The sequence below is a fragment of the Kogia breviceps genome, chromosome 5 (assembly GCF_026419965.1).
Source record: "Kogia breviceps isolate mKogBre1 chromosome 5, mKogBre1 haplotype 1, whole genome shotgun sequence".
NCBI lineage: Eukaryota > Metazoa > Chordata > Mammalia > Artiodactyla > Physeteridae > Kogia > Kogia breviceps.
In genome coordinates this window covers 18,882,465-18,909,271 of record NC_081314.1, presented here as the reverse complement: position 1 = coordinate 18,909,271, position 26,807 = coordinate 18,882,465, and the positions used below count along the sequence as shown (strand labels likewise).

General features: G+C 49.0%; 1 protein-coding gene across 1 annotated transcript in view; it reads left to right on the top strand.

The window, feature by feature from the left end:
• The window catches only part of EPHB1 (EPH receptor B1), a 431,481-nt gene extending 409,965 nt beyond the window's left edge, over positions 1 to 21,516 (top strand). Inside the window, exons 13-16 of the mRNA XM_059064129.2 lie at positions 7,458 to 7,607; positions 14,193 to 14,386; positions 16,248 to 16,403; positions 20,047 to 21,516. Coding sequence (XP_058920112.1) covers positions 7,458 to 7,607; positions 14,193 to 14,386; positions 16,248 to 16,403; positions 20,047 to 20,155 — 609 coding nt within the window. The 3' untranslated portion in view covers positions 20,156 to 21,516. The remainder of the gene's footprint in view (positions 1 to 7,457; positions 7,608 to 14,192; positions 14,387 to 16,247; positions 16,404 to 20,046) is intronic.
• The last annotated feature ends 5,291 nt before the right edge of the window (positions 21,517 to 26,807 follow it).

Genomic DNA, 26,807 nt, shown 5'->3' with positions numbered 1-26,807 from the left:
CCTTTTCTCTGTTCTGTGTGCCATTTGCATGACAAATGAGATCATCCTCTCCAAAAGCTCACCTGTCCATGCAGCCGGTTTCCCACCTAAAGTTCTAATTCTCTCTATGTTGCATCATAATCCTTAGCATGGTAATAAATTACAATGTCACCATCAAGATTGTGGCTTCTGTAAAGAAATAAGCAGCGGGGCCAGATGAACTCTCTCAGAAGATTGAGAGACTGTTTACATGCAAATTCCTGGCATCCCGGGGAACTAGAAACAGCCTCTTTATTATATAGACTCAGTTGCAATCCAGCAGCCAGAAGCCATTTCCACTGGCTCTTAGAAGCTGGTAATGCTCAGAGCAAGATAACCTTTGTGGCAGAAACTTCTTTTTCTTCTTGGCTGATATGGGTCTTATCTGAAAAAATCACTTCGCTCATTAGGTTGGGCAAAATGGGTCAGTGTACTTTCCAGAGTGCTTTTAAATAGAGACGTTCATTCTAAAATACCTTCTTAATTTAACGCTTAGAATCATGTTAGATCTCTGGGTCCAAAGCAGTGGAGAGTGACTGGGGAGCAGGAGGAGTGCGTGTCCCATGGATGCGCCCTAGGGCAGGGCCATCTGTGTCTGAACTGTCTACAGAAGGCTGCACAGAGCCAAGGCTGGCCAACCCCATGGTCAGGATGGTCACTGCTTCAAGGGGAGTGTTCAACCTGCCGCTCCAGAGGGCCACTTGCTATATGTGATGTAAACTTCACCCCAGTTCGCCCTCCATTTCCCTTGAGCCATAGAAACACTGGACAGAAACTCTGATGAAGCCAGCTCATTGCCTTTTTCCCCATCATTTTAAGATCTTTTGCAGTTCAGCGCAGTGAGGCAAATACTTGCCATATATAGGCTACTCGTTCTCTCACCTGTAGCAGGCATCACTCATTAGTCATGGCAGCATTCCTTGCTGAACCCAGTTGAAGCCTCAGAATCCTTCTCAACCCAGCCATTAACAATGACCAGAGTTGGTATATGAGATGAGACTTCACTCAGTCCATGACTTATGCTGGATTGATCTATGCCAGTGGTTCTTAAAGTGTAGGAGCCACACTGAGAATTTGTTAGAAATGTAAATTCTCAAAGCCAATCCCAGAACTAGTACATTTGAAAGTCCAGGTTAGGGCCCTGTGATGTGTGTTTTAACAAGACTTCCAGGAGAGTCTGGAAATTTGAGAACCACAGTTGCAGGCCAGTGCTTGTGACGAATGACTGCTCGTTAGAATCACCTGAAGCATGTTAAAACTTACCAGTGCTCGAGCACCACTCCCAGAGATTCTGAAGAAATTAGAACACCCACTGGCATTAAAAAATAATAATAATAATAACCTTCCCCAGACCGATTCCCAATGGGTAACCGAGCTTGAGAAGCACACACTAGTATTTACGGGTATGTCAGGAAAAGGGATATTGACATGGCCTTCAGCTACTGTTGTGCAGTTAAGATGAAGTTCCCGGGCTTCCCTGGTGGCGCAGTTGTTGTGAATCCGCCTGCTGATGCAGGGGACACGGGTTCGTGCCCCGGTCCGGGAGGATCCCACGTGCCGCGGAGCGGCTGGGCCTGTGGGCCGTGGCCACTGAGCCTGCGCGTCCGGAGCCTGTGCTCCGCAATGGGAGAGGCCCCAACAGTGAGAGGCCCACGTACCACAAAAAAAAAAAAAAAAAAAATGAAGCTCCCCAGGCCTGGAGTGGCCACCTGGGTCTGTGGCGGCTGCTGGTGGAGTGAGGGTGGTTCTCCCTCAGGCATGTCACGCCTCTCCAGTGAGTAGGGGCAGTGACGTGGCTCCAGCATCATCAGCAGAGCCGCCTTCTGACGGCTGTCCTCATTTCCACATCAGTGGAGATGCCAAGGATCTGTCCCTCAAAGCCCTCACCCCACAGCACTCACATTACTCAGCCAAGGGCAGTCCTTCAAGGAGTAGACTTGGCCGGGTCTAAGCAACAGCACTGAGGACGTATTACAGAGGATGCTGTGGTTTGTCTTATGGGCTCCCACCTAAATGTTAGAGGTTTCCCTCACACCCAATAGTAGCCCATGGTGGATCTGCCACCTGGGAATTTGACAACAGTATTTTTAAACTGGTGCCTGATAAAATGGTATATACTCAATGATTCATTCCTAGGGCTGCTGTAGCAAAGTACCACAAATTGGGTGACTTGGAACAGCAGGCTTGTTTTTTTTTTTTTTCTTTTTCCTCTCCTAGTTCTGGAGCCTAGAAGTCCAAAATCAAGGTGTTGGCTGGGTCATATTCCCTCCAAAGTCTCCAGGGAGGAGTCTGGTCCATGCCTCTCTCCTCGTTTCTGGTGGTTGCTGTCAATCTTTGCAGTTCTTTGGCTTGTAGATGCATCACTCTCATCACTGCCTCCATCTTCACTTGGTATTCTCTCCTACATCTCTGTGTTTTCACATGGCCTCCTTATAGGGACACCAGTGGCTGGATTTAGGGACCACTCTAATCTGGTATGACCTCATCTTTTACTTTATGTTACCGAGCAAAGGGCTTGCTGCCTGACATGCGTAGAAGCCAATACCGTGGAACCAGCATTTGAGAAAAGAAAAGGCTTTATTTTGAGGTTGATCAGCAAGGAGACAGGAGGCAAGGCTCTCAAATCTGTCTCCCTGATCCAGGGTTGGGTCACAGCTTTTCAAATTAGGGGAGGATGGTTGGTATGTGGAAGCACTGGATGGGCAGGTTTTGATTGGAGGGCTTTTGAACTTGGCCATTCATGGTAAGGTATGGTAAAGGGCCTTCAGCACCAGTCTTTACGGACAGCGCGCCCTTAGTTTCTGAAAGGGTTCCAGCATTCAGGTTCCAGTCATGTCCCAGGTCTTTGGTTCTGTGGGTTGGAGAAACTTTGGTTCCGGGTGTTATTTGAGATCAAAAATGTCTCCTCTGTGTATGCTTCAGCTGCACGACTTGCAGTTTTGTTCTGTTGTCTCTGAAAAACAACTCAGTATATTGCTAGAAACACAATAGGGCCGGTTTGGGGCTGGTGCTTTGGTTACAGTTACATCCCCAAAGACCAGATTTCCAAATAAGGTCAGGAGTTTCAAAGTTGAACGTATCTCTTTTTGGAGGGAGGCATAAATCAACTCACAACACTCAATAAATTCTTGTTTAATGGTAACAATGATATACTGGGTGATTTACGTATATATAATGTTGGATCTTCAAGACAACCCTAATACATTTTATATATTACAAACCTATTCGAGAGTGAGCATTGTGAAATTCACGACCATTGTGTGATGATCTCAGTCATAAACCTGTCACTTCAAGGGGATTCCTCATGCGGCACGATTCCAATGATTCCATGATCCTGATACTCAATATTCATGAGTTATATCCCTGCTGATCACACATGATGGGGGAGAAAAGTACTGTAGCGACGCCGCCCAGACACACAGCAGCATTACCCTCATGGGCATCTCTAGGATAAGTAACTAGCAAGGGAAATCAGTCCTATGCTCAGACTTTAGCCTGGAAAACTCCAAAATTGGGTGGGTTCTAGAAACGAAAGCTATGAGCTGTGCCTGTCTAATGTCACTGTGGCAAGGCAGTGAGCTGTCTGGGTGGCACTGGGGATATCCTTCACTCCTTGAGAGTGGGGTTCAGTCTCATCACTGCCAGGTTCCCAGCAGGGGGCCAGGCAGAGTGGGTGCTGCGTAGATGCTTGTCGCAGGCCGGCTAAGGCTGAGGGACTAAAGTACCTCTATGCTGAAACTTTCTACCTGTTGGCATCACCCCTGGTGGCAGCTGTAGGTGTAAGTTATCAGCAGGTGCCCCTGCAGATGGCTGGGTTAAAATTAATCTGCTGCCAGACACCATCTCCTAGTTTATCAAATTACACATACACATGCACACACACAAAACACACACGCGATCTTCATAGTTTGTCTCATACCTGACTTAAGGCATGATTATTCGGAAGCAAACTTTTAGAGATGTTAAACTTTTGAAGAATTTCTGGGCAGCACAGCCATTCAAGGCCAAGCTTTACCTGGAAGGTCAGTGTATGAAGTACACTGATTGTAGTGAGATGCCTCTCCCTCCTGGCCTCTTCTCCCTCCCCCACACCCCAACAGTGCCCCCCCCTACGATGCAGCTCTGGGGGAACCGGGTCCCTGCCGAATGCACACTTGCGCCTTCAACATCCCTGGGGCATCGAGTCATCTGGTGCTTGGAGGAACCTGTGCAGGGGACGATGCTCTCTTCAAGCCCAGTGTTGGCCCCTCTTGCCCACGTAGGCACAGATTCCTTCCAGAGAGTCTCACCTGTTCTCCATCCTCTGAGAATTCTTCCCTCACGCTTCTTCCCATACAACAGAGCAAACCACTCCTTCCCTATGCCCCTTCCTCATGCCTGCATTGGTAATAACTGGGACCCTCAGAGAACTCTGCAGTCCCAGGAATGCCTTGGCCTTGGACTTTCCAGTCCAGACTTCTCTTCCGGCAAGAAGACCTCCTTCACTAACAGAAGCCCTGGTGGCTGCAATACCATCCCACTTCCTTTTCTCCTAGTCCCCTGCGCGGAGCTGGACACCATGCTCTACATTAATAGATTTCCTTTCATGTAATTGAAGACGGGTTAAATAATCATCAGCATAATTACCTCTGAGCATCAGAGGGCAACGCTGATGACACGATGTCTGAAAGGCTGAGAGGAAACCAAAAACTCCAGAAGGAAAACACCCACCTCTGTGCTCCCCTGGCTGCCTTAGAGGTCAGCGCCCCCTGCTCTCGTGGCAGAGGGCCAGTGGTGACAAGCTGTCACCTGCCTGTCCGGCCACTCTTCTCAAAGGCTCTGCCACCTGCTGGGATGGGGGCGGGGTAGTGACAGGCCAAACTCCGTGTTCAGTGAGGCCCAACAGAGCAAGGTGGCAGGAGGGCTGAGGCGTCAGCGGGCCTGGCACTGCTACTTGACATGCAGGAGGGAGGGCTCAACAGCTGTCACCCGTGGCCCCTGGGGTCTGCTGCAGACGCGGTAGAGAGGACACCTTCAGACTCCCACATTTCCTCTTTGATATTCAGAAGAATCACACTTTCGTCTCCCCTCCCTCCTCTCTCTGACACAAACAGATGCATAAAAGATAAGCCCCCCCTCCACACACACACACGCACACACACATGCACACTGCTCTCTCCTACCTCAGGTAACCCAGGTGTATTGAGAGACCAGAAACCGCTCCCCTCTGGCGGAGCCCCGGGCCCCCTCCAGGTGTGGCAGCACCACCTCCCCTAATGGGGACACACAGCATGGGGTCCCTGCGCTGTCAGTCACCGGCCTCAGGGGCCTCAGGTGTCTGACAACTCCCTGTTCGCTGGCTGAGTTTTCCACCTCTCTTCCCAGCCATGGTACCGAGGAGATAAAGCCAGTACATTCATTCATGTTTTGGGGAATGGTGAGAACAGAGCCTCCTGTTGCCTCGCAGCCCAAGCCTGCCCTCCAGGCATTTGTCACGTTGCTGGCATTTGAGCTGAGGATGTCTCCCACCACAAAAACCTGCCATCGTCCTGGGGCACATCAGGGCTGTCTTCTTGTCAGAGGGCTGGATGTGTGCCTGGGGAGGTCGGGGCCAGACAGCCTTTATTCCTCCCAGACCCCGGGTAGGAAACCAGGTAAAAATACACTTTGCAGTTTGCTTCTTTTTCTCTCACTCATTCTCAGATTAACCACTTACACATTTTTAAGGTATTTTTGCTAAAGTCCAACACATGTCTCTGGTGATTTGAACAGATCGTGGGAATGGTCAGTATAAAAAATAGCCTCCTTCAGCCAAGGCAGGAGGCAGATGAGAAGGGGAAGGAGATAGAGAGCTGCAGGTCTCGTGGCCCAGGCGTCGCAGCGGGGCCGTGGGAATGAAGTCCAATATTTGGCCTGCAGAATTGAAAATGAGGATCATCGACTCTAGAGAATGATGAACTCTACCCCCGTAAGGGGCGTCGGTGCCCTACAGAGCTGCTCTGCCCTCTGCTCCCCTCTGTTTCCCCCGTGAGAATTCCGTGCTCTAGCCATCCCGCACTGCTGGCAGTTACCATCTTCTCTGTTACCCCAGCATCTGCACATTCTCCTCTCTCCCTGGACTTCCCTCCTCCCCACACTCTGCCTGATTAGCTAGTTACCTCGTGTAGAGCATGGACCCTCTATGCCAGGCACTGTCCCAGCACTAGATGGATCGTAATCCACTTATCCTCATGATGACCTGACTATGGAAGTGCGATCATTACCCCCATTTTGGCAATGAGATACAGAGGCACAGAGAGGTTAGGTAACTTGCCCTAGGTCACACAGGTAGAAAGGGACAGGACTGGTATCCACACCTGGCCAAAGGCTCTAGGAAACTGCCCTTCTGACTGCTCCTGGCCACTTCCCCGACCCCTTCCTATGTTAGGGAGTTTCCTCTGGTTCTCAGAACACCCTGTACCCCCCTCGGCCTCCCCGTCATCACTTTCCACCTTGTTAACAATATGTATTAAGTTTCTGTTTTCTTGTCTGCCTCCCCATGCTGGCCCAGCTTGAGGGCAGGGCCCCTGGCTGGCTCAGCTCTGGTACACCAGCTCCTCAAAAAGGGCCTGGCACGAAGCAGTGCTTCTTGCCTATTTGTTGACCGGGTGCATGTATGGATGGATGGATATCAACCCCTTAGGTAAACAAAACAGGCCAAGTTCTGGCAGACAAACCAAGGGCCAAGCAGAGAGCCAAGTGGGAAACACCCAGGCTGGGATCAGAGGGTAAAATGGAGAAACAAACCTAAGAGCGGCCCTTTAGAAAACTGTGTCTGCAGCTCTGGATGTCGACCTGCACAACAGGGCAGGGGGGAGAGCCAGCATCTACCCGCTCTGAGCCCGGTAAACCCCGTGTAGCTGGGGCTGCCTGCAGGCTGCAGAGTGAGGAAAACCTATCCCCCAGGGGTGGGGCACAAGGCAAGTGGGGCAGAGGGGAGGCTCAGTGTGATCTTGTAGTCACAGGTGTCCCAGGAGGTATTACCAATTGCTACCTTCGTTTCTGCTTGTTTTGCTTCCTTCTGGCCCAAGTGTCGTGACTCATACATGCTATGGGACAGCAGAGCATCACCTGCCTGTCACGGCTCACGTGGCCCGTCTCACGCAGTATCGTGCGCTGGCGCTTTTCTGCCAGTTTCACTCTCTCCTCCCACCCACGGTGACGTTAGAATCAGGACGTAGGGAATGGGGGGTAAGCACAGCCGCAGCACCAGTTGCCACCTCTCGTGCGGTGCGATGTGCCCACATGCGGCGTGAGATGGCCCAGCCCCGCAGGTCCCCCTGCCTGGGGGCACCAGCTGTCCTAATTCACGAAATGTCGGGGCGGGGGTGGAATGGAAGGACACGTGTGTCCACTTTATTCTCACGCACCTTCAGCTAGGAGCCCTACGGTTGGGCTGACCAGGCTTCTCCTTCCCACAGGGAGGCAAGATCCCCGTGAGATGGACGGCTCCAGAGGCCATCGCCTACCGCAAGTTCACGTCTGCCAGCGACGTCTGGAGCTACGGGATTGTCATGTGGGAAGTCATGTCTTTTGGAGAGAGACCCTATTGGGATATGTCCAACCAAGATGTGAGTGTCAGTGGCACCTGGCTGCTACAACCTTTACCCCAGGGGTCCCACAGGCCATGGCATGCCAAGCCCACCTATCTGTTTTCTGCTTGGGGCCTCAGAACATGAACGTGAGATGTCCAGGGCAGGGGATATTGGATCCCCTTGGCACCAATGTTTGAACTAATCAAAGAGCCCAGCATGACCCCAAAGCCTGTAAAGATGCCCAGGCCGACGCAGGAGACAATGGGCTGGTTCTGAATGGCCAGGAACCATGAATAGATCAGGCCCGAAGTTAATCAGGAAATTCTACCCCACTTCAGAGTTCCATCATCACGTGCAAAGGAAGGGAAGCCGTGCTGGTGGGAGGGCGGGCCTGGCTTCCAGGCTGCTCTGCTCTGACAGATGTGCTGTGTAGAGCCAGCTGCAGCTTCTGTCTGCGACTCACACCTCTCCACTTTAAAGAGAGGAATTAATCGTAAAGGCCCTTCTTTCCTGAGAATCTGCTCTTCTGGGAGTCCGTGTCACCTGTCAGTGCAGGAGGTGCTGAGTGAGAGTCCCAAGGCTGGTCAGCTTCAGATGGGCCGCAGGAGGGGACCTGTCTGAGTGGAGGTCAGCAACACCCCTCCAGGCCACTCACAAGGGACAGGGGGAAAGGAAAGGGCCATCTGAGGTGCTTTAAGCAGAGGCATTTTGGGGAGGTGTTCCAGAGGGGACACTTCGCTCCATAATTACTAAAAGGTAGGAAGCCTTTGAGGATGATCTGCTTTGGTAAGGTCCCAGTCAAAATCCTACCTGGATTCCCCGACTGCCTTGGACCCTGGGCTGTTCCCCAGGGCCACTCCTCCTCTGTGTTCTGAATACATGCCCTCCCCTTGGAGAGTCTGCTGTGCCCGTGTTACCTCTGCTCTCTGCTTGCTCTCCCCATCACCTTGGGGGACAGTTATTATCTTTCCCAACTTCCAAGCAAGAAGAGGCAGGGCTGGCCCGGTCCAGATGGGGAAACCAGCCACCCCATAAGCACCTCCATAGTGGGTGGGCTCTCCGTTACTTGTAAACTGGAGAAGTCTGCCCCCAGCCAGCCCTCTATCCAGACAGACGTTCAGAGCCATGGCTGTCGCTCTTAAGGTTGAGAAAGGTGGCGATCTGGGAGTCCAGGAAACACTTTCCAGTGAGCCAAAATGGGAGCTGGGTGCTGCCATGACAGTGCCTCCTGCCCCCAAGGGTAGAGTGGCTTCAGCCCAGAGCAGGTGAAATGGCTGCATCCTTAACCAAGTCCTGCTGCCAACCATGTGTGACATCTAGATCCTCTATTATCTCTGATTATCCCTGCTTTACCTCTGCTCCTGTAGCATGTCAAATCGGTAAGTGTCGGAATTGATGCCAAGGCTGCTCTCATGAAATCAAGTGCACCCTGGTTTTGTCCATACTGTCAGCTAGATGAGTAATAAACGTTAGCCAGAAAACGCACACCCATTTTGTCCTGCCCAGAGACTGTAATTCGATTAAGCACAATTTGGCACACATGGAACGGATTATGAAACTCTCCGACAGGCAAGATTTGACATTCAAGATATTCTCAGCAAATGCATTCACCTCTGCTGAAAACAAGTGGAGTTTCTGATATCAGACTTCCAGAATTCCCAAATCATTCATTCCACGAACATTCAGGGTATGCTAACTGTGACTAAGCATTGTGCTTTCCGGGTCTATTCTTGGGGGGTTTATAGCCCAGTGGCACATGCACAGGGCTGTGGGAACATTTAGGGGGGAGGTAAGGAAGGTTTCCAGATATTTGACACTTGAGCTGGGCCTCAAAGGGTATAAGAACATCTGCAAAGTAGCTGTTTATTCTAATTTTATTGTATTTCTCCAAAATAAATCCTCTCAGCATTGTTCCAAGTACCATTCCGCTCTCTGTGGAAGGAGGAGGGTGACTTTTGCCCATTCAGAATGTATCTTCTGACCCGCCCTGGGAGAGAGCCAGGAGGGGCTCCCAGCAGCTCGGGCTGCAGCCCCACTCATCAGAAACCACTGAGGTGGTGGCGATAAAGGATTTTACAGATGACAATTGAAAGGCTTTACGAAAGAGAATTGCAGAGGCAAGTCAGAGTGCTGGTAATTGGGCTTCCGGAGCCCAGGAAGGTCTTTGAACATATACAGAGAGTTTGTCAGCCAGAGAGAGAACTTGGAAGTTCTACGGCTTGGATCTGATTGACAGAGATAATGAGAGTGGCAGTGTCTGTGGGGAGAAGCTGCGGTTTTATTGAAACATCAGAGCTCAACTTAACCCCCTCTGCCCTGGATCCTCCACTGCTCTCAGCTCCTCCACTTCACCCTCCGCATGAAAGGTCGGGGAAGCCCGCCCACCGCCCAACTTCACTAATGAAGAGTGCACGTCTGGGGGCAGCCAGGAGCCCCTCTGGGGACAGGAGAGCAAGGGGTGGGGCCTTGCTCCTTTCCCAGAGGAGCTCCAGCCCTGGTCCCCGGTCCAGACCACCTGTCCCTGGTCCCCACCTAACCCTTGCACCTGCCATCTCGGGGTACACGTGAGCAAAGGCAGCCCTCACCCCAACCCGTTGCTGCAGACCATTCAAAGCAAGTCAGCCCTGCTCCGTGACAGCTGGCGAAACTCGTTCTCACCGCCACGCTCGCCACCACCTTCTCTCTGGAAACGCCATCTGATCTCATTTCAATCTCCAGTCTTTTCAGCGTCCATTTCCCTCATCCTGTTGTGGACCAAGGAAAGGGGCCCAGGACTCGCTCTGATTTTTCTATTCTGCTCAGCAGGACCCCCTCTGCCCCCAAGCTTGGGCCATATCTTTCCTCACAATTCAGACGCAGTCACTGGTGTGTGGACTGAAAGTGGTTCTCCTGCCTCCTACCTGTTTTCTCCACACCTGCCAGTAAGGCAGGCATGACAGGAAGTGATCCCAAAGCCCCATTAGAGGACTACAATTCCTTTTCCAAAATAATGATGTCTTAATTTGATTATAAGTTATATGTATTCAGAAAATTTAGAAAACGCCCAGATCCTTAAAAAGAACAAAAAATCTCCAAAGGCATAGAGCTTCAGAGAAAGACTTGAATAGATAAATGTTACCCATACAGCAATTAATGACCTAGTTCTTTTTCTTTGGAGTGGAGGGTAAAGCTTTTATTTTTTTCATGTGTGCAAGAAGCATCAATGCTCCCAGAGCATCTACTGGAGTAATAATAACAAAGTTATCTAGAAGAAATAGCAAAGAGGAATTCCCTGGTGGTCCAGTGGTTAGGACTCCGTGCTTTCGATTTTTCACTCCCAAGGGCACGGGTTCGATCCCTGGTCAGGAACTAAGATCCCTCAAGCTGTGAGGCAGGGCCAAACATTTAAAAAAAAAAAAAAGGAAGAAATAGAAAATGAAATAAAGTCCCATTTGTAAACAAGAGCATGGGAGGGGGCTCCTCTATCCTCTGTCCTGAAAGGTGAGATACAGAGAGGGAGGTGGCATTTACCAAGTCCTCACTACATGCTTGGTGCTTCTCAAATACCATCTTCCTGGATGTCCAGTTGGCCGGCAGCAGAACGGCAACCCTCTTTGAAGAGAAGACCTCCACTGTAATAGACGTGGCCGCACTGACAGCCTCCATGTGATGATGCGATTCTCTCGACTCACATGTGTGGTGCTCAAAGCACATCGCCTCACTGTGTCATTTAATCCTTCTAACACCCCCATCTGTGCAGTTTCAGGAAGTCAAGTGACTCTCCCAAGTTTCTGGAGCTAATAAGAAATGGAACTAGGATCTGAACCCAGACCTCCAAGGTCTATGCCCCTGATGGCAAGGCCACACCATCACTAACACAGCATGTGGGGCTACACTCCTGTGGACCTGCAGTGACTGTCTGATGTCCTCTTAAAAGGAAAGTCAGCACATCAAACAAACAGAGGAAGTACAAAAACTCACGCCAGGATGGTGTTCCAAATATTCCGATGAGGTGGCCTGCAGAAGAGACGGGGGAAAAGCAGCTTAGTGGCGTCCAGTCTAAAGCTCACAGGTGGAAGAGTCAGCATGTGCCTGGATCCGCTGATGCTCTGCCAGGAGCGCTGGGGTCAACTGGTCACACCTCTGAGCTGTGCCCCCGCAGAGGGGCTCTGCCACCGGTGCTCCTTCCTCTTATGGGCAGACGGGAGAGTAATCTTGTCGGGGGGAACATTAGTATTTGGGAATCTGGTCATCAAATAATTTGAGCAGGGATGCCAGCGGTTTAAGGGGAACAGGAGCTGCCCTACACTGGAAGACTTTGGGGACCCTTAACCCCCAAAAGAAGTTGAATTTGGACACCAGCCCCTCCTGCTGGTCCCACCTAGCTTGTCCTTAGGCAACCCAGAAAGAGCTCGTGGGGCCATTCAGTGGGTAATCCCACTTGTCCCCTTGGTGAGTGGGGACTCTGTGACAGGGGCCCTTAATCCGGCTGCCTGGAAGGAGCTGGAAAGGATGCCAGTTTTAAGCAAGGCTATTCATCCTCATGGATTACTTGGTTTAGCTCCATACCCCCGTTTCCTACCATGAAGACATCAAATAGCTCCAAGGACTGTTCTCCAGGCTGAGATTCCTGTGGCATCCCCACAGAGCCTAAGAAGAGCGGGCTTCAAGGTATTCAGAACTTAAATTCAGGGATTTCCCTGGTGGTCCAGTGGGTAAAGACTCCACGCTCCCAATGCAAGGGGCCCAGGTTCGATCCCCGGTCGGGGAACTAGATCTCACATGCATGCTGCAACTAAGAGTCTGCATGCCACAACTAAGAGCCCACACGCTGCAACTAAACATGTCACAACAAAGATCCTCCTGAATGCTGCAAATAAGACCCGGTGCAGATAAATAAATAAATAAATATTTTTAAAAAAATTAAACTCAGATACCCCTGTGATTTTTTTCACAGCCCTGTCCCTTACTAGCTTCGTGCCCTCAGGCAAATGACTTCCCTGTTTGTGCATTCATTTCCTCATGGGGAAAATAGGGCTAAAATGCCCTCCTCAGAGGATAACAGGTAATTTGACTGACAACAGTCTGGCTAAGATAAACATTTGTTAGTGGTATAAAATATTATTCAAAAGTGCATATTCCCAGTTGCTGTTTTTTTATAAAGTGATCATATTGGTGTGGTTTGTATGCTTGTTTGTTTTTCTGCCACATCGAATAGAAGGAATAATGCACCTTGATTATCTTTAATGACTTCAGGTTATTATATTATCTCATGCCCCGTCTCGTGCCCTGTATACTGTGCATAGAATTTGTAAAAATATAAACTGATTGAGCCTATTCACTTTCTGACCAATTTACAAAGTAAAAAAAAAAAAAAAAAAAAGAATAATCAGTTGAAATGAATCTGACATTTTTTAAAGTAGAGGCAAAAACACCTGAAAATCCCTGAACTCCAAATTATTCCCTGTGTTGTTAAAGGTGCTTTAACTGTTTATATTAATGTAAAATCAATGCCTAATTATTATAGAAAATAAACATACAAAGAAACAAAAAGAAAAACACAAAGGGCATTCATCTTTCTACCTGCCCAGAGGCAACCACCATTAGCTCCATGGTATAGATCCTTCCAAGGACTTTTCTATGCATGTGTGTAATTATTAGTTTTTGTTTTGTTTTGATTCCTGTTTTTGTACAAAAGCAAGCTTATACCATACCTGCTTTATACCATACCTGCACTTACGCAGCCTGCTGTTTTGCCTACTATTACAATGTGAGTATATTTCCATTTCAATAGGCATATTTTTGTAACATCTTAAGGCCTGCATTGTATTCCTGGCCTTCCACGGTGTTATAATAAATTACAGAGCAGCCATAATTGTTTTAAATGAATTGGAAATTAAGGAGTGAAGGGTGAAAAACACAACAATCTGAAAAACAGAAAAAGGACTTATCTTTACAAAACTGTCCCCTGGAGTCTGCGAAAATTAACAAAACCTGATTGGAGATACTCATGTTGGATCACCTTGTTATTTTCTCTGTTGTCATTGTACTGAACCAATTTGTTTAACTAGATTATCTTTTATTACCCAATTCCAGTCGCTGCCTCATGAAGATTAAGGCAGATAATGCCCCGGAAGCATCTAGAGGGTCCCTGGCATGGAGTTGGCTCTCCATCAAATTGGACCCCTTCTCCCACTTTCTTTTCCCGTAGCAGTGAAAGGATGAGGTCACAATGGGCTTTGGTGGGTGTCCTTTGCAAATAGTTGGCACGTTTCCCATGTGCCATTGTTTCATCTGCCCTGGTGCCACCAGCTGCCAATAAGGCAGAATTGGGCCGGACGTCCTCTCAGGGAGAAGCTCAAACCATTCTTCAGTAAACATTTATAGCCATCTAGTGTGTGTCAGGCCCTGTGCCAGGTGCTGGGGACACAAAGGCACAATAAGAGGTGGGCCCTGCTTTCTGGGAACTCACAGTCTAGGGGGAAAAGCCAAGTATATGTAAAATCTCTTACTATGGGAGGTGTAGGAGCACAGAAGGCGGGGCACCCTGGGTAAGGAGGCTCCATCCTCGGAAGCTAATTTGTGAATGACTGGCTGGCGGCTCATCACCAATAACACCTGTTCCCATGTGTGTCGCCGCAGGTCATCAATGCCATTGAGCAGGATTACCGGCTGCCCCCACCCATGGACTGCCCAGCTGCTCTACACCAGCTCATGCTGGACTGTTGGCAAAAGGACCGTAACAGCCGGCCCCGATTTGCAGAGATTGTCAACACCCTGGACAAGATGATCCGGAACCCAGCAAGTCTCAAGACTGTGGCAACCATCACCGCCGTGTGAGTCTAGTGGAACCGGGTGGTTCCTAGGCATGGGTGGTCTCATAGTCAGGCAGGGCCCAGAGGGAGGCTGCTAGCCTTCAGTCTACTGAGAGCAAGGGGGAGACGGCTGAGCTTATCCACGGATGCAAGAAATTCCAAGACTCTTCCCTTCCTTCTTCTCTTCTTTCTCTCTGAAATATTCCCTGCCTCCAGCATGGGCTGTAGACAGATGAAAAGATAACATATCTGTATCTCTACCTTCCATTGGCCTCAGGTGGGCTGGGCACTGGGCTCTGTAGTAGTTGAGGGTATCTGTCTGACTGGTATGAGACCCCACTTGTGGGCAATCCTGTCTCCAGAAGGCACGCTTTCTGTTAACCACACCAGCGCATGAGGCAGGTGGAGCTGCAGACTTGGAACCCTGGCCAACCTATTAACAGGTAAAGGCCCTGATTGCTGTGGGACAAAGAAATGCAGCGCAGTGGGATTTGTTATAAGCAAATGCACAGAACTGTCAGCTGTCAGTCACAGTCAGCTGCACATCACTCGTTACATCTGCAGTGTTAACTCATTTATTAATTCAACCCTTCGACCAGAGTTGATTGGGTGCATATGTGCTAAGAACTGTGCCCTTGCTGGCTGTATAGAATGAGCAAGATAGACGTGCCCTCATGGAGCTTAGAATCATTTAGGAGCAGCGGACATTAATCAGATGATTGCCCAAAGAAATACAGATTGAGACTTCGCTGGCCAGTGCGGCAGGGAAGCGCCTGATGCTTGGTCTGGCGTCAGGGAGGCGACCCTGAGGCCTGTGATTTCAGTTGCGAGCTGAAGAGGGAAGGTGAGTTAACTGAATGAAAGGAAGATGGGAGTAGAGAGTCAGGGTTCCAGATCAAGGGTGCAGCATGTGCAGAGGCCCGAGTGTGGGAAGGACAGGGCCAGCGTGTTGGGAGTGCAGTTTGTGGGGGCACCAGGTGGGGACTGAGACTGGTGAGGTGGGCGAGAGCCAGACACTCAGAGCCTTTAGGCCCTGCTAAGACTTTGGAGCTTGGTTTTCAGAGCAATGATCACCCACTGAAGGGTTTGACATGAATCAGGGTCAGGAGTTGGGTTACTGTCAGGATCACATCTCCATATTTTAAAGAGTACCAGGCTATAACATGGACCTGTCGTTGAGGGGAGCATGAAGACAGGCTTGGTAGGAGGACATGGCAGTAGTAACCATGATAGAGAAGATAGCATCTTCAATCAGGCTAATGGTGTGGAAAGAAGCGGATGAGTTTGAGAGATTTTGAAGGTCAAATCTTTATGACTTGGTGATGGGTTGGGCGTGGGTGTTGAAAGTGAGGGCGATGTGAAGATGGCACCCTGATTTCTGGACTGAGTACCTGGGGTGGGGGGGGGTCTGCTTTGAGAACATGCCCAAGAAGGTCAGTGGTGGGCTGCTCTGTTCCATTTCTTTTAATTAGCTGAGGATGGAACCCGGAGAAAAAAATGTTACCAATAGATTTGGAGAGGTTGCAGTGAAGTTTATAGATTTGTAAAAAGAGCATATCTTTGGTCGGTGAAGATCTTAGATTTCAGTTTACAGAGGAATTGTGGCCCTTCTCTTCCCTTCAGACGGCCTGCTGTGTCAGTCTGTGCATCTGGGCTGACTGGCATGGGACAGAGCCCAGAGGCAGGGTGGCTGGCCACCCGGCTTGAGAAGCCATGCAAGCTCAGGATTGTGTAGGGAAGGAACGGTCAGCCTGGGTTTCCTGCATAATTCTCATCCCGCCAGGGCTGCTGAACCTCCACGAAGTCTGCCGTCTGCCCAGAGTGTGGCTCTGCCCATGCGCCCCTGCAGCTGTGGGGTCACCTGCTCCCCTCTGTCTTCCAGGCCTTCCCAGCCCCTGCTCGACCGTTCCATCCCAGACTTCACTGCCTTTACCACCGTGGATGACTGGCTCAGTGCCATCAAAATGGTCCAGTACAGGGACAGCTTCCTCACCGCTGGCTTCACCTCCCTCCAGCTGGTCACCCAGATGACGTCGGAGTGAGTGATGGGAATCACCTCTGTCCGGCCCGTGGGTGGGGTCAAGGCTCCGTCCCTGCAATCACCCGTGGTGCAAGTCATGCCTTCTGGCCTCATCCTCAGGGCTCCACCTCAGCATAGAATCAGACCTGGCGGGGAAGCGCCTTGGAAAGACGGAGGGCTGGGGTGGGGAGGCCCAGATCTATTCTGGGTCCCAAATGAGAGTTCTTCAAAGTCACAGCCATATGTCATTTGCCTAATCACTGAGAGTCTCTCCTCCGTTTAAGTTTTTAAACTCAGCCCATCAAAGAGAGCATCCAGATGGAAAGAACACAGCCAGCCAGCACTTTAAACAGCATAGCAGGAAGAGGCAGAGCACTGATTCAGCAGCAATCTCCGATGCGCTGGGAGCCTGTCTTCGTGCTTAGACAGCGCTTGTAAATAAGCCGACGTTTCCATCCCCCACTAGTTATTTTCCAGGCTGCAACCCCCATAAGAGTGTGGAAGAATACAAAAACTAAGATTATTCAAATCAGATGAGAGCAAGAAAGGGTCTTAAAGGCCCACGTAGTCCATCATTTCCCCAAGAATGTTCTGAGCAACACCCACTCTGGGAAATGTTAATAGGTTCTCCTTGGAAAAAAGGTCCCATGGTCCAATAAATTTGGGAGATATTGAGCACTTGAGCACTCTCTTGGAGAGTCACGCCACATATTAGCATTGTTAAGGCCATAGGAAATCCTGAAGTAAAGAAACCCACGTAAAATTATTAAATACCATGGAAGCGTATTTCGGAGGGGTGGGGTTTTCTGGGCCTGCATTTTGGGAAATCTCTATCTAGTTCCACCCCTTCTATTCAGTGATTCAAAAAGGAGGTGATGTTAGTGCCTGAAGACTTGGCCGTCAGGAGTGACAAAGCGGGAACAGAAGCCTGCTTTCCTGACTGCCGGGTCCATATGTTCCAGCCTGTCTACCCAGGGCCACCTGGGGCCATACTTGGCTATACACACCCTGGAGTCACCTGGGAGTCTTTAACTACTGATGTCTGATTCCTACACCCAATGTAGATCTTCTGATTCGTTTGGTACGTGGTGAGACCTGGGCATCAGGATGTTAAAACTCCCCAGGTGAGGGCTTCCCTGGTGGCGCAGTGGTTGAGAGTCCGCCTGCCGATGCAGGGGACGCGGGTTCGTGCCCCGGTCCGGGAAGATCCCACATGCCGCGGAGCGGCTGGGCCCGTGAGCCGTGGTTGCTGAGCCTGCGCGTCCAGAGCCTGTGCTCCGCAACGGGAGAGGCCACGACAGTGAAAGGCCCGCATAAAGCAAAAAAATAAAAATAAAAAAATTAAAAAAAATAAAAAAAACTCCCCAGGTGATTCTAATGTGAAGCCAAGCTTGGGAACCACTGGACTAGAGTGGGCAAGTCGAATTTTGAATACACAAGCGCACACAAGCGCGCGCACACACACACACACACAGCAGGGACCTCACCAGCTGTCCGGCTGCAACGTGTACTAACAGCACCAGGGTTGGTAGCCTGCGGCACACATTTTCCCTGGCAGAGGATGAGTCAGTCCGCCAGGCAGTTGACAAACACTTATTGATCACCTGTTCTGTGTCAGGTTCAGTGCTGGGTGCTGGGATTCCCCGCTGGGTCAGGCCAGGTGCTGAGTCCCAGGGGAGAGGCGGGGGTCATCCATCCTGAGCAGTTGAGCCCCAGGGGGATGGCTTATTGACACTCAGCCTTCCATCCCAGATTCCTGCTCTGCAGTCAGTCTTCATAGAGTCCAGCTTGATGTGTCTCAGGTTTATTCTTGCCTGAAATGATGGAACCTCCACTTTCTCCCAGGAAATGACTTGGATGTGCCTCTAGCCTTGGATCCACTAAACACCAGAATTCACTTTTTCAAACCTGAGTTCATTTCCTGGTGATGCCTAAACACGTCCTTACCGTTATGAATTATCGTCAGACACCAAAAATAAAAACTATCCCCTTCCCAGTGGAAAAGCAGCTTTCCCAATACACAGAGCTGGAAAGGATGCCTGGACTCAGGGGCAGGGTGGGCGTCCAGGAAGGCAGGGCTGCGCCTGCTTTCCCACTATCACGGGGCTGAGTACGGGGACCATCATCACCTGATGTCCCACAAACTGAAGGAGTCAAATGGAGTAATTCCCTCAGTCTGGGAATAGCCACATGAAAAAGAGCTAGAAGAAAAATAAAAGGAAAGTGAAACTGAAAAGTAAGGGATTTACTTCAAAGTAAAAAATATCCACACACTATTGGAGCACTTTCGTTTACTACTTGAGAGATAAATGGCCGAAAAAGAATATGTGTACGTAAATAAAGTAGATTGAGAGACAATTTGTGAATTCAAAATCCAAGCATACCTCTCAAGCTTGTGTGCTGAAAAGACGTGGGCAATTTGACAATCTAGACCAGTGACAGCCCTCGGGGGACTGACAGCCAGCTGAAAGGAGGGGTCAGGAGAGCCCAGGCATTGTGGAGGGGGGCCCAGCACGGGGGCCTCCTCATACATCTTGTGCACCGTGCACAGAGCGATCTGCTCTGCTGGGGCAGGGGGGGGTCCGCAGGGAATACAGTCAGGACGTTAGAAGAATTCTGAGAGCAACCATGCAGGGTGGCTGAGAGCCAGGCCATGCTGAATTTGAAGGCCAGCTCCTCCACTGCTTACCTGCTGTGTGATCTTGAGCATGTTACTTAACTTCTCTGAGCCCTGCTTGCCTACTCTATAAAGGTGCAAATAATAATAGTGCCCACCTCACTGGTTTGTGGTAAGAAGTGAGTGGAATAGTACATACGAGGCAACTGGCCTATTGTCTGCCTGCAGGACACACATGAGAAATGATGGGTGGTAAATTATTATCATTGACTCTAAGTGGTTTGGCAGTTTTTACGAAATGCTTCCATAGGTTTAAATGAGTTGGTATATGGCACATGGGAAGCACTCAAGTACTGTAATATTATTAACTAAAAAAAGATGTATGGGTGTCCCCAAAGACAAATATAAGCCATGAACTCGTTCATATTGAGACTCACAGTTCAAAGTTGAATCCAGTCCAAATCCCTATCCTAAACATCTTCCTTGGATTCCTGCTTGGGCAGATATTTGAAAGTTATTTTGAGATCACCCTTCTTAAAAATTCATGACGTTAAAATTCAAACAGAGGCAGAAAATGGAAACTCAGGGGAAAACATCAGAAAACCAGGCCAGCCTCACATCTTTTCAATCACAGCGGGCGATCACTAATTTAGGCAGAAACCTCACAGAATAACTGAAGCCCCATACAGTGTGTCCTTGCATTGTTAAAAAAAATAGCAGAGGAAAGCTCTAGTCCACCTAGGGTCATGGACACAATGAAGGGCTGCTCCAGAACCCGCAGGTGAGGAAGAAGGCACAGCACTTCCAGGGTCATCTAAGTTGGAGGGGCCATTGGAGGTGGGGGCCACTGCTTGGAGGAGGAAGTGAGATTGAGCAAGGGAATATCTAGTTAGGTGTTTTTCAGACTCGGGTAAACTTGGCCTCATTGGATTTTAAACACTTTTATTTGCCTACCCCACTATTATCAGGAGCTTGCCTTCTGTGATGAGTTTTGACCTGTGAAAAGCACTAACGTGCCTTCTTTTGTGGCTTTTTCCCTCCTAGAGACCTCCTGAGAATAGGAGTCACCTTGGCAGGTCATCAGAAGAAGATCCTGAACAGCATTCTGTCTATGAGGGTCCAGATGAGTCAATCACCAACAGCAATGGCATGAGAACTCTCATTTTCTGTGGGGAGGAGAGGAAGGAAAAGGACCAGGCTCAGGGGGGAACCAGAGGTTGACCACTGTGGAATGTCCTGGAGAGACTGGCTTTTCAGCTGAGAAATGCATTCTCATCAACGAAGAATAAACTGGACCTATTCCTAACAGGCAAACTTCATTTCTCAGTGACAGACGCAGGTTTAAGATGCCGTGGGAAACCAAATATGTAAGAATAAAAATACTCAAAGGTGATGTTCGACGGAAGAGAAGACAAAACAATATGTGTCTGGGGCACCAAGAGTGAACACAGCTCCCACCCTGGGTGGGCTGGAGTCATCCATCTACAAGAAGAAAGGGAAGGAGGTAGAGGGAAGAAACAGAAGCAGTTTCCCATTTTCTTCCTCACCAATGACATTCTTTTCTTTTCTCCTTTTGTCCTCCTCCCCGAGTCCTCACCCTTCCCCCACATCCATCTCCCTTTGCTCATGACTCGTGTAGGGAAGTTTCTTCAAACAAACCCCAGCTCCTGAGTCTCCAGATGTTCTGTCAGTTGCCAAAGGACCTTGCTGACCACTGCATGGGGAATCCAACCAATTCAATTAATGTCTTCATATTGAAGAAGAGATGTACCTTCAATTGAAACCTTGTTTTTCTTTTGTTTGCATTTTCTGCAAAAAGGAAAAAAGAAACCACAAATTGGAAAAAGAAAAAAAAAAAAAAAGAAAAACCTGTTTCCGTGTTCAAGGGCACGCCTATGTATGTCTGTGTTATAAAATGACTGCTTGTTCGTAAGAGATGCAAACAAGAAAGAACTGGGAAGTCTTTGTCCCTGGAAGATCCAAAGGGGCTGGGGCATGTTGTTGGTCTGGTTTTCTGATTGGCTCCATTGGCCTATTGGCTCAATGAGGAGAGAGGGTAGGGAGAAAAATAAAATAAAAAGGGGAAAAAAAAAAACTCCGGAGGGCTTGCAAATTCAGACAGGAAACAGGTGAGTGGGTTTGAATTGGATGCAGTGTGGGACATTCGAGAATGATACTGACTGATTCACTATTCTTGGTGACATCTGAAGAGAAGGAGAAGGAAGGTGTTTCTGGAGAATGTTCTTCCACATCCCTGGAATCTACAATTCAAGATGGCTAGGGCGAGTCCTTCTTCTCTTGTCTGGGGACTGGCTTAAGCTGTGTGACATCCGAGGAATGTTTCAGATGTGTCTGTGTTTCTCTGCATTCCTTCCTGTACCACAATGTTCAATTCACTTTTGTAAATTGCACCTGACATTTAAATATTTTTAATTTCTCCTTTTACCTTAATCTCCTTGCTAATTTTATCTGTCTAATTAAAATGAACAGAGGCATGTCTGGGTTTACATAGAATGGTGTCCGAGTGTGTGTTCCCAGACTCCAGTGGGTCCCTCCCCACGTTATGGGAGAATCCTTAATAACTGCCCTTCTTCCCCTAACAGGGGAGGGAGGGAAACACATACCGGCCCCCGGGACTCCCGAGAAGCAGAGTTTGTGAGAATCACTCTCACGGGAGTGACCCAAAGGAAGAACTAAATACATAGGAGGCTCCGAAGCCTCAAATATGCAGCGTAAAAAGTCACTGGCAAATAAACATAAACAATCACCGATAACGCACGATCTGCCCTGAGCTCAGTTTATACACTGCATTTGAGAAGTTCACATCCAGGCCAAATTTGTAAAAGCCACTGAAGACTATTCCAGACTGCTTCCTTGTGGGGTCCATGAATGTACAGTTCGGGGCGGTGAGGGGATGAGGCAGAGAAAGAAGCTAGGTTTCCCACGTAGCTTGTTTCAAACATATTTAAGGTGAGATGAGCCTTTTTCCCTATTCCGAAGTAACTTTGTACTTGGAGAGAGCCTTACCTTCTGAGGCCCCTTCAAAGAGGCTCTTAGGCCTGGGGTTACAGCTCTGATGCAGGGAAGCCCCATCTTAAAGCTCCACCCTTTGCTTAGTGGGCTGGGAGAAGATGGAGAGAACTGTCTCAGCAGATTGGCATATGGCTGCAAGAGGCCCCCTTCCAGCCATATAGCCTGTAGAAGAGAAAACTTCCCTTATTAATAGCTTACCAATTCCATGCACAATTTGCTAATTACCCCAATGACCTCAATCCATGCCGTGTTTTACAAGCCTAAGCAATTCGGCTAATCTACTCTCAGTTCTCCACAGGAATGAATTCTAATTTGTCACCAAATTCCTCAGGCAGCCTCCTGAACCTGAAATCCTCACTGTGCCTCCACCAAGGCCAGCCCATCTCCTGGCTGTGGACAAAGCAAGGTCAAGGTGAAGGTCACATCACGCCCTTTAGTTAGTTTTGTCTATAAGATCCCACAAAAGAGAGAAAGAGAAAGAACCCAACATACACAAGGGGAAAGCATGAGGGGTCAGCAGAGCCAAGCCCTGGGCACCTCAAGGTATAGTTCCCAGTGGAAAGAATGTCACCAAGTCTGGACACGGCCCCTCCCTGTAGATGCCCAGCATGGCTTCACAGGCCAAGCTCACCCCCTCCATAGCCCGAAAGGCAGTGTCTCTCCAGAGAGTGAAACCCTGTGTACTCCCTCTGAGCAAGGGCAGGTCTCTAACCTCTCTGACATCAGTTTCCCAGGGGAGCCACCTGCAGCCACCAGGAGTCACAGGGGCGGGGACGACATAGGAGGCAAGTGGGAGATGCTTAATTAATGTTCCTGGGTCAGGGGTTATGGGAATGGAGGCGATTTGTGGGAAAGCCTTGGAGATTATGACTCACCTCCTTGTGGCCCCTCCCTGCTGCTCTCTAATACTCGAAGATAGGAATGAAGAATAGAGTAGATAAATCTACAGACATGTGCTTATTGCATCATCTGAAAATCACTGAAGTTCTTAGATGTTGAACAGGTATACATACTTCTAGAATCATATGCCTCCTTCCACCTCCCTGTAACCCCCCTCCCCAAGTTATGTGTAGAAGCAGGTCACTGGGCTCACACCGAGGACCCCTAGGATAATTTAAATCCAATGAGGATTAGAAGTTGCCCTTGACCATCCATTTGTGAAGAAGAACAGAAACCAGTGAGGATTGAGGACTAGGACTCCAAGAACATTGCAGGGCAGGAAGGATGAGACAGTCAGGAAGGTGAGACTCTTCAAAGCATCAGTTAACAAAGATGCTCACAGCTATGTTTCATTCCAGGAAAGCCTTTGTGGGCTGGCCTGGAACTTTCATTATCATTTCGGAAACAATAGTGGCTATGGCACCAACTGACTAAGCATGATGAGTTCCTCCCCCAGAAAGTGAAGCAAGGGAGAAGCGCAGCGTGATGGGGTACCAGCAGCCCACAGGAACCATCCAGGGTTCACTGCCACCAGGAAGGCTCAAAGGACACTTAAGATCCCTGTCAGTGAGCTCCGTGTTCATTGCCACACCTTGCAGTTCATACAGAAGTCACAGGGTCATTTTCAGAAGTAGCCAGAGGTTTTGCATTGTCCAAATTATCAATGGGCCTGAGGGCTGGGGGCTGTACAGGGCAGTCACTGAGGTCACAGAAAGGTTATCAAATGGAAGAAGGTCATTCAAGTTGATTGGGGTCAAAAGGTGAATTATTCACCACTGGGAGTCTTTTGAGATCAGCAATTTCTAATTGAGAATAGAACAGGAGCACAGATGTCTGAGAACAAACTCTCTGTCCCTCTCAGAGAGCAACAGTCCTGGGGGTGGGGGTAAGGATGGGGGATAATGCATTCTGCAGACCCCACTTCAGGGTGGATGGGCTGGACAGACCCATGGGCGGTGGTAGATGGACCTGTATCACCCACCTGAGAGAAAAGAAGAGCTCTCCACACCTTTCCCTCCATGCTTGCATCCCTCCTGGGCTGACCACGTTATCACAGGCCCTTGATGGGTCTCATGTTGCTGGGAGTCATGATTGGCACACAGCATTCCCAGACAGAACTTTCTGGTGATCCCCAGAGTAAGAGTAGACACAGGACATGTCCTATTCACTTCGTTACATGGCACACCGCCTACCACAAGGAAGGTGCTCCATACATATTTGGTGGCTTAAACAAGTTTGAGTTGAGAAAGTCTAACATGTCCTACATCACCTGCATTGGTCCACGACCTTAACAACAGACACTTAAAGAAGTGAATCCCTAGGTATTTGGTTGGAATTTTTCTCATTACTCTTAACTACAATCAATTGTAGGCTATTCTAATTTTAGTTTTGTGAAATTAAACACACTCCTTTTCAACCCTGCATCTTTGATACGATGTCACGAACTTCCCCAGAGCACCAGCCTGGGAAAGCAGCCTCCCACTGAGTGTCAGTCACTGTGCAAAGTTCCTGAGATGCAGAAATGAAATCGGCACCATCCCTGGGACAATAGAGGCAAACTGGAAGGGCAATGAAGCACAGTGAGTGGACCAGCCTTCTGAAAGCAGAACCAGGCCCTTGTCCCTCCAGGAAGATGTCCAGCTGGGCAAAGAGGATAGGCAGGACTTTCCTGGCCAGAGAAACTTTATTTGCATCTTTGCCGCTCCCTGTCCACTAAGACTTTCTTCTAAGAGTTGTTTTACCTTTTTAAAGACACTCTTACTCCTGTAGATTTCCTGTAGCCACACATTCACCAGGAGAAGTTAAAATAAGCAAACAAAATGATGGGCAAATAAGCCACTTCTAAGCTACTGAGATGCTGAGCCCATGCTATGCTGTTCTCCTAAAAGAGAGAGGTTCTCTTCACTCCAATAAGACTTCAATTTCCTTTTCTGATCTTTACATTCATATTGGCAAGTACATTATGAACAAATGTAGCTCTGGAAATGGCTTTCAGACACAGAATACAATGGCAAGTCCCAGATACCTTCTTTATTGCACAACTCAACTTCGTAAATAACTTCAATGGGGAAATAAACATGGCCATAGGAGCCCAGAGAAGGGCACTGCCATTGTCGTAGGGGGTCAAAGAAGGCATTCTTGAGGGAGGTCACTGAGGAGTGAAAGGACTTATCAAATTGAGAAGAGGGAGATGTTAGTGATGGAACTTGTATTGTAGGAGGAGGATGCAGCATCCTGGACAAAAGTCCAAAAGCCATAGAGTAGGTGGCATGTGTGTGGGATCAGGGGCTGTTCAGCAAGGCTGTAAAATAAGATTCCGGATATGGGTACCTGGAGGGGTAGGCAGTGGCTAGATCATGAAGGGTCTTATATGACATAAGTAATCTGGATACTCTTCTGAATGCAACTGGTGGAAAGTGGGTTGAAGCAAGGGGATTATATTTTCTATAAATCACTCTGGCCGCAAAATTGAACATGGAGTGGAGGAAGTAGACGCAAGTCTGGGAGCCTGGTTAAAAGGCTGGTAGGCCATGAAGTAGGCCAGAGATGATGGTGGTCTGGGTGGGGGTGTGAAGTAACATTGGGAATGGAGAAAAGTGGACCCGTTCAAGAAATATGAAGGAGGTAGGACCAGCAGAGGTGGATTAGCTGTCAGGGGTGAGGGAGGGAGGAGTTGAGGATGACACTCCACTTCTGACTTGGGCAACTGAGTGGGCTTTGATACCATTCATTGAAAAAAGGGATACAAAAGGAGGAAGAAATGGGGGAGGGGGTAGCAATATGAATTTGATTTGCCCATGGCCTTTTGGACACAGAAGTTCATAATTCAGCAAAGAGATTTGGGCTGATGATATAGATTTGGGAGCCATCTTTTTTCATCATGACTCTCCCGTGGCCATCAAAGCCACAGGAGTGAAAGAGTGTCCTGCATGAGAATGTGAGGGTGGAGAGAGGACATGGAATCCTGAGAACAGCCATATTTAAAAGATGCCCCAGCAGAGGGAGGCCCACAGAAAAGTGGGGATGGAGGCACTGCAGGGAACAAGGAAAAGCCAGAGTGTGCTGTGTCTGTGGAGCCAAAGGAAAGCCTTTTAGGGAGTGAACAGCGGCCCCAGGGTTCAGTGTCACCAAGCAGGGCTAATATGAGGCAAGGGTTGAAAACTGCCTATGGGTTTGGCCACAAGAGGCCATGGGTGACCTTGGTAAGGGCAGTTTCAGCAGAAGTAGTAGCAGAAGACACTGGCTGGACTGAGGACAGGGAGGCCATCACAATCTTTCAAGAAGCTCGACTTCGAAGGGAAGAAGAAAAAGAAGGAAGGAGCTGGATGAGTCTTCCTTTTGTTGTTATTTTTTAGTGGGAAAGACTTGAGCATGTTCAAAGCCAATGAAAAGGAATCGGGACTTCCCTGGAGGTCCAGTGGTTAAGAATCTCTGCTTCCACTGCAGGGGGCATGGGTTTGATCCCTGGTCAGACATCTTAGTTCAGTGTTGCCAGAAAAAAAAAAAAAAAAATAAGGCCAATGTAAAAGAGTCCACAGGGAGAGAAGAAGGGAAGGAGGCTCATGGAGAGGGTCAGGTGCCAAGAAGGCAGGGGGTGTGGCCGGATGGGTGCTATGGCTGAAAATACAACCACTGCAATTTGGTTTGGAGGGTGAAATGAAGAATGACATGAGTCCCTAGCAGAACTCCTTGAGCTCACCTTTCCGGCTCCTCCCAATCTAATCACATGGTTCCCGCAGCCCCTTGTGCAGACCTCCAGAGCCGTGATTGAACCCGTGGGCGTTGCCACCGCAATGCTAGAACAACAGGTAAGCAGGCCCATTTGTGATGAA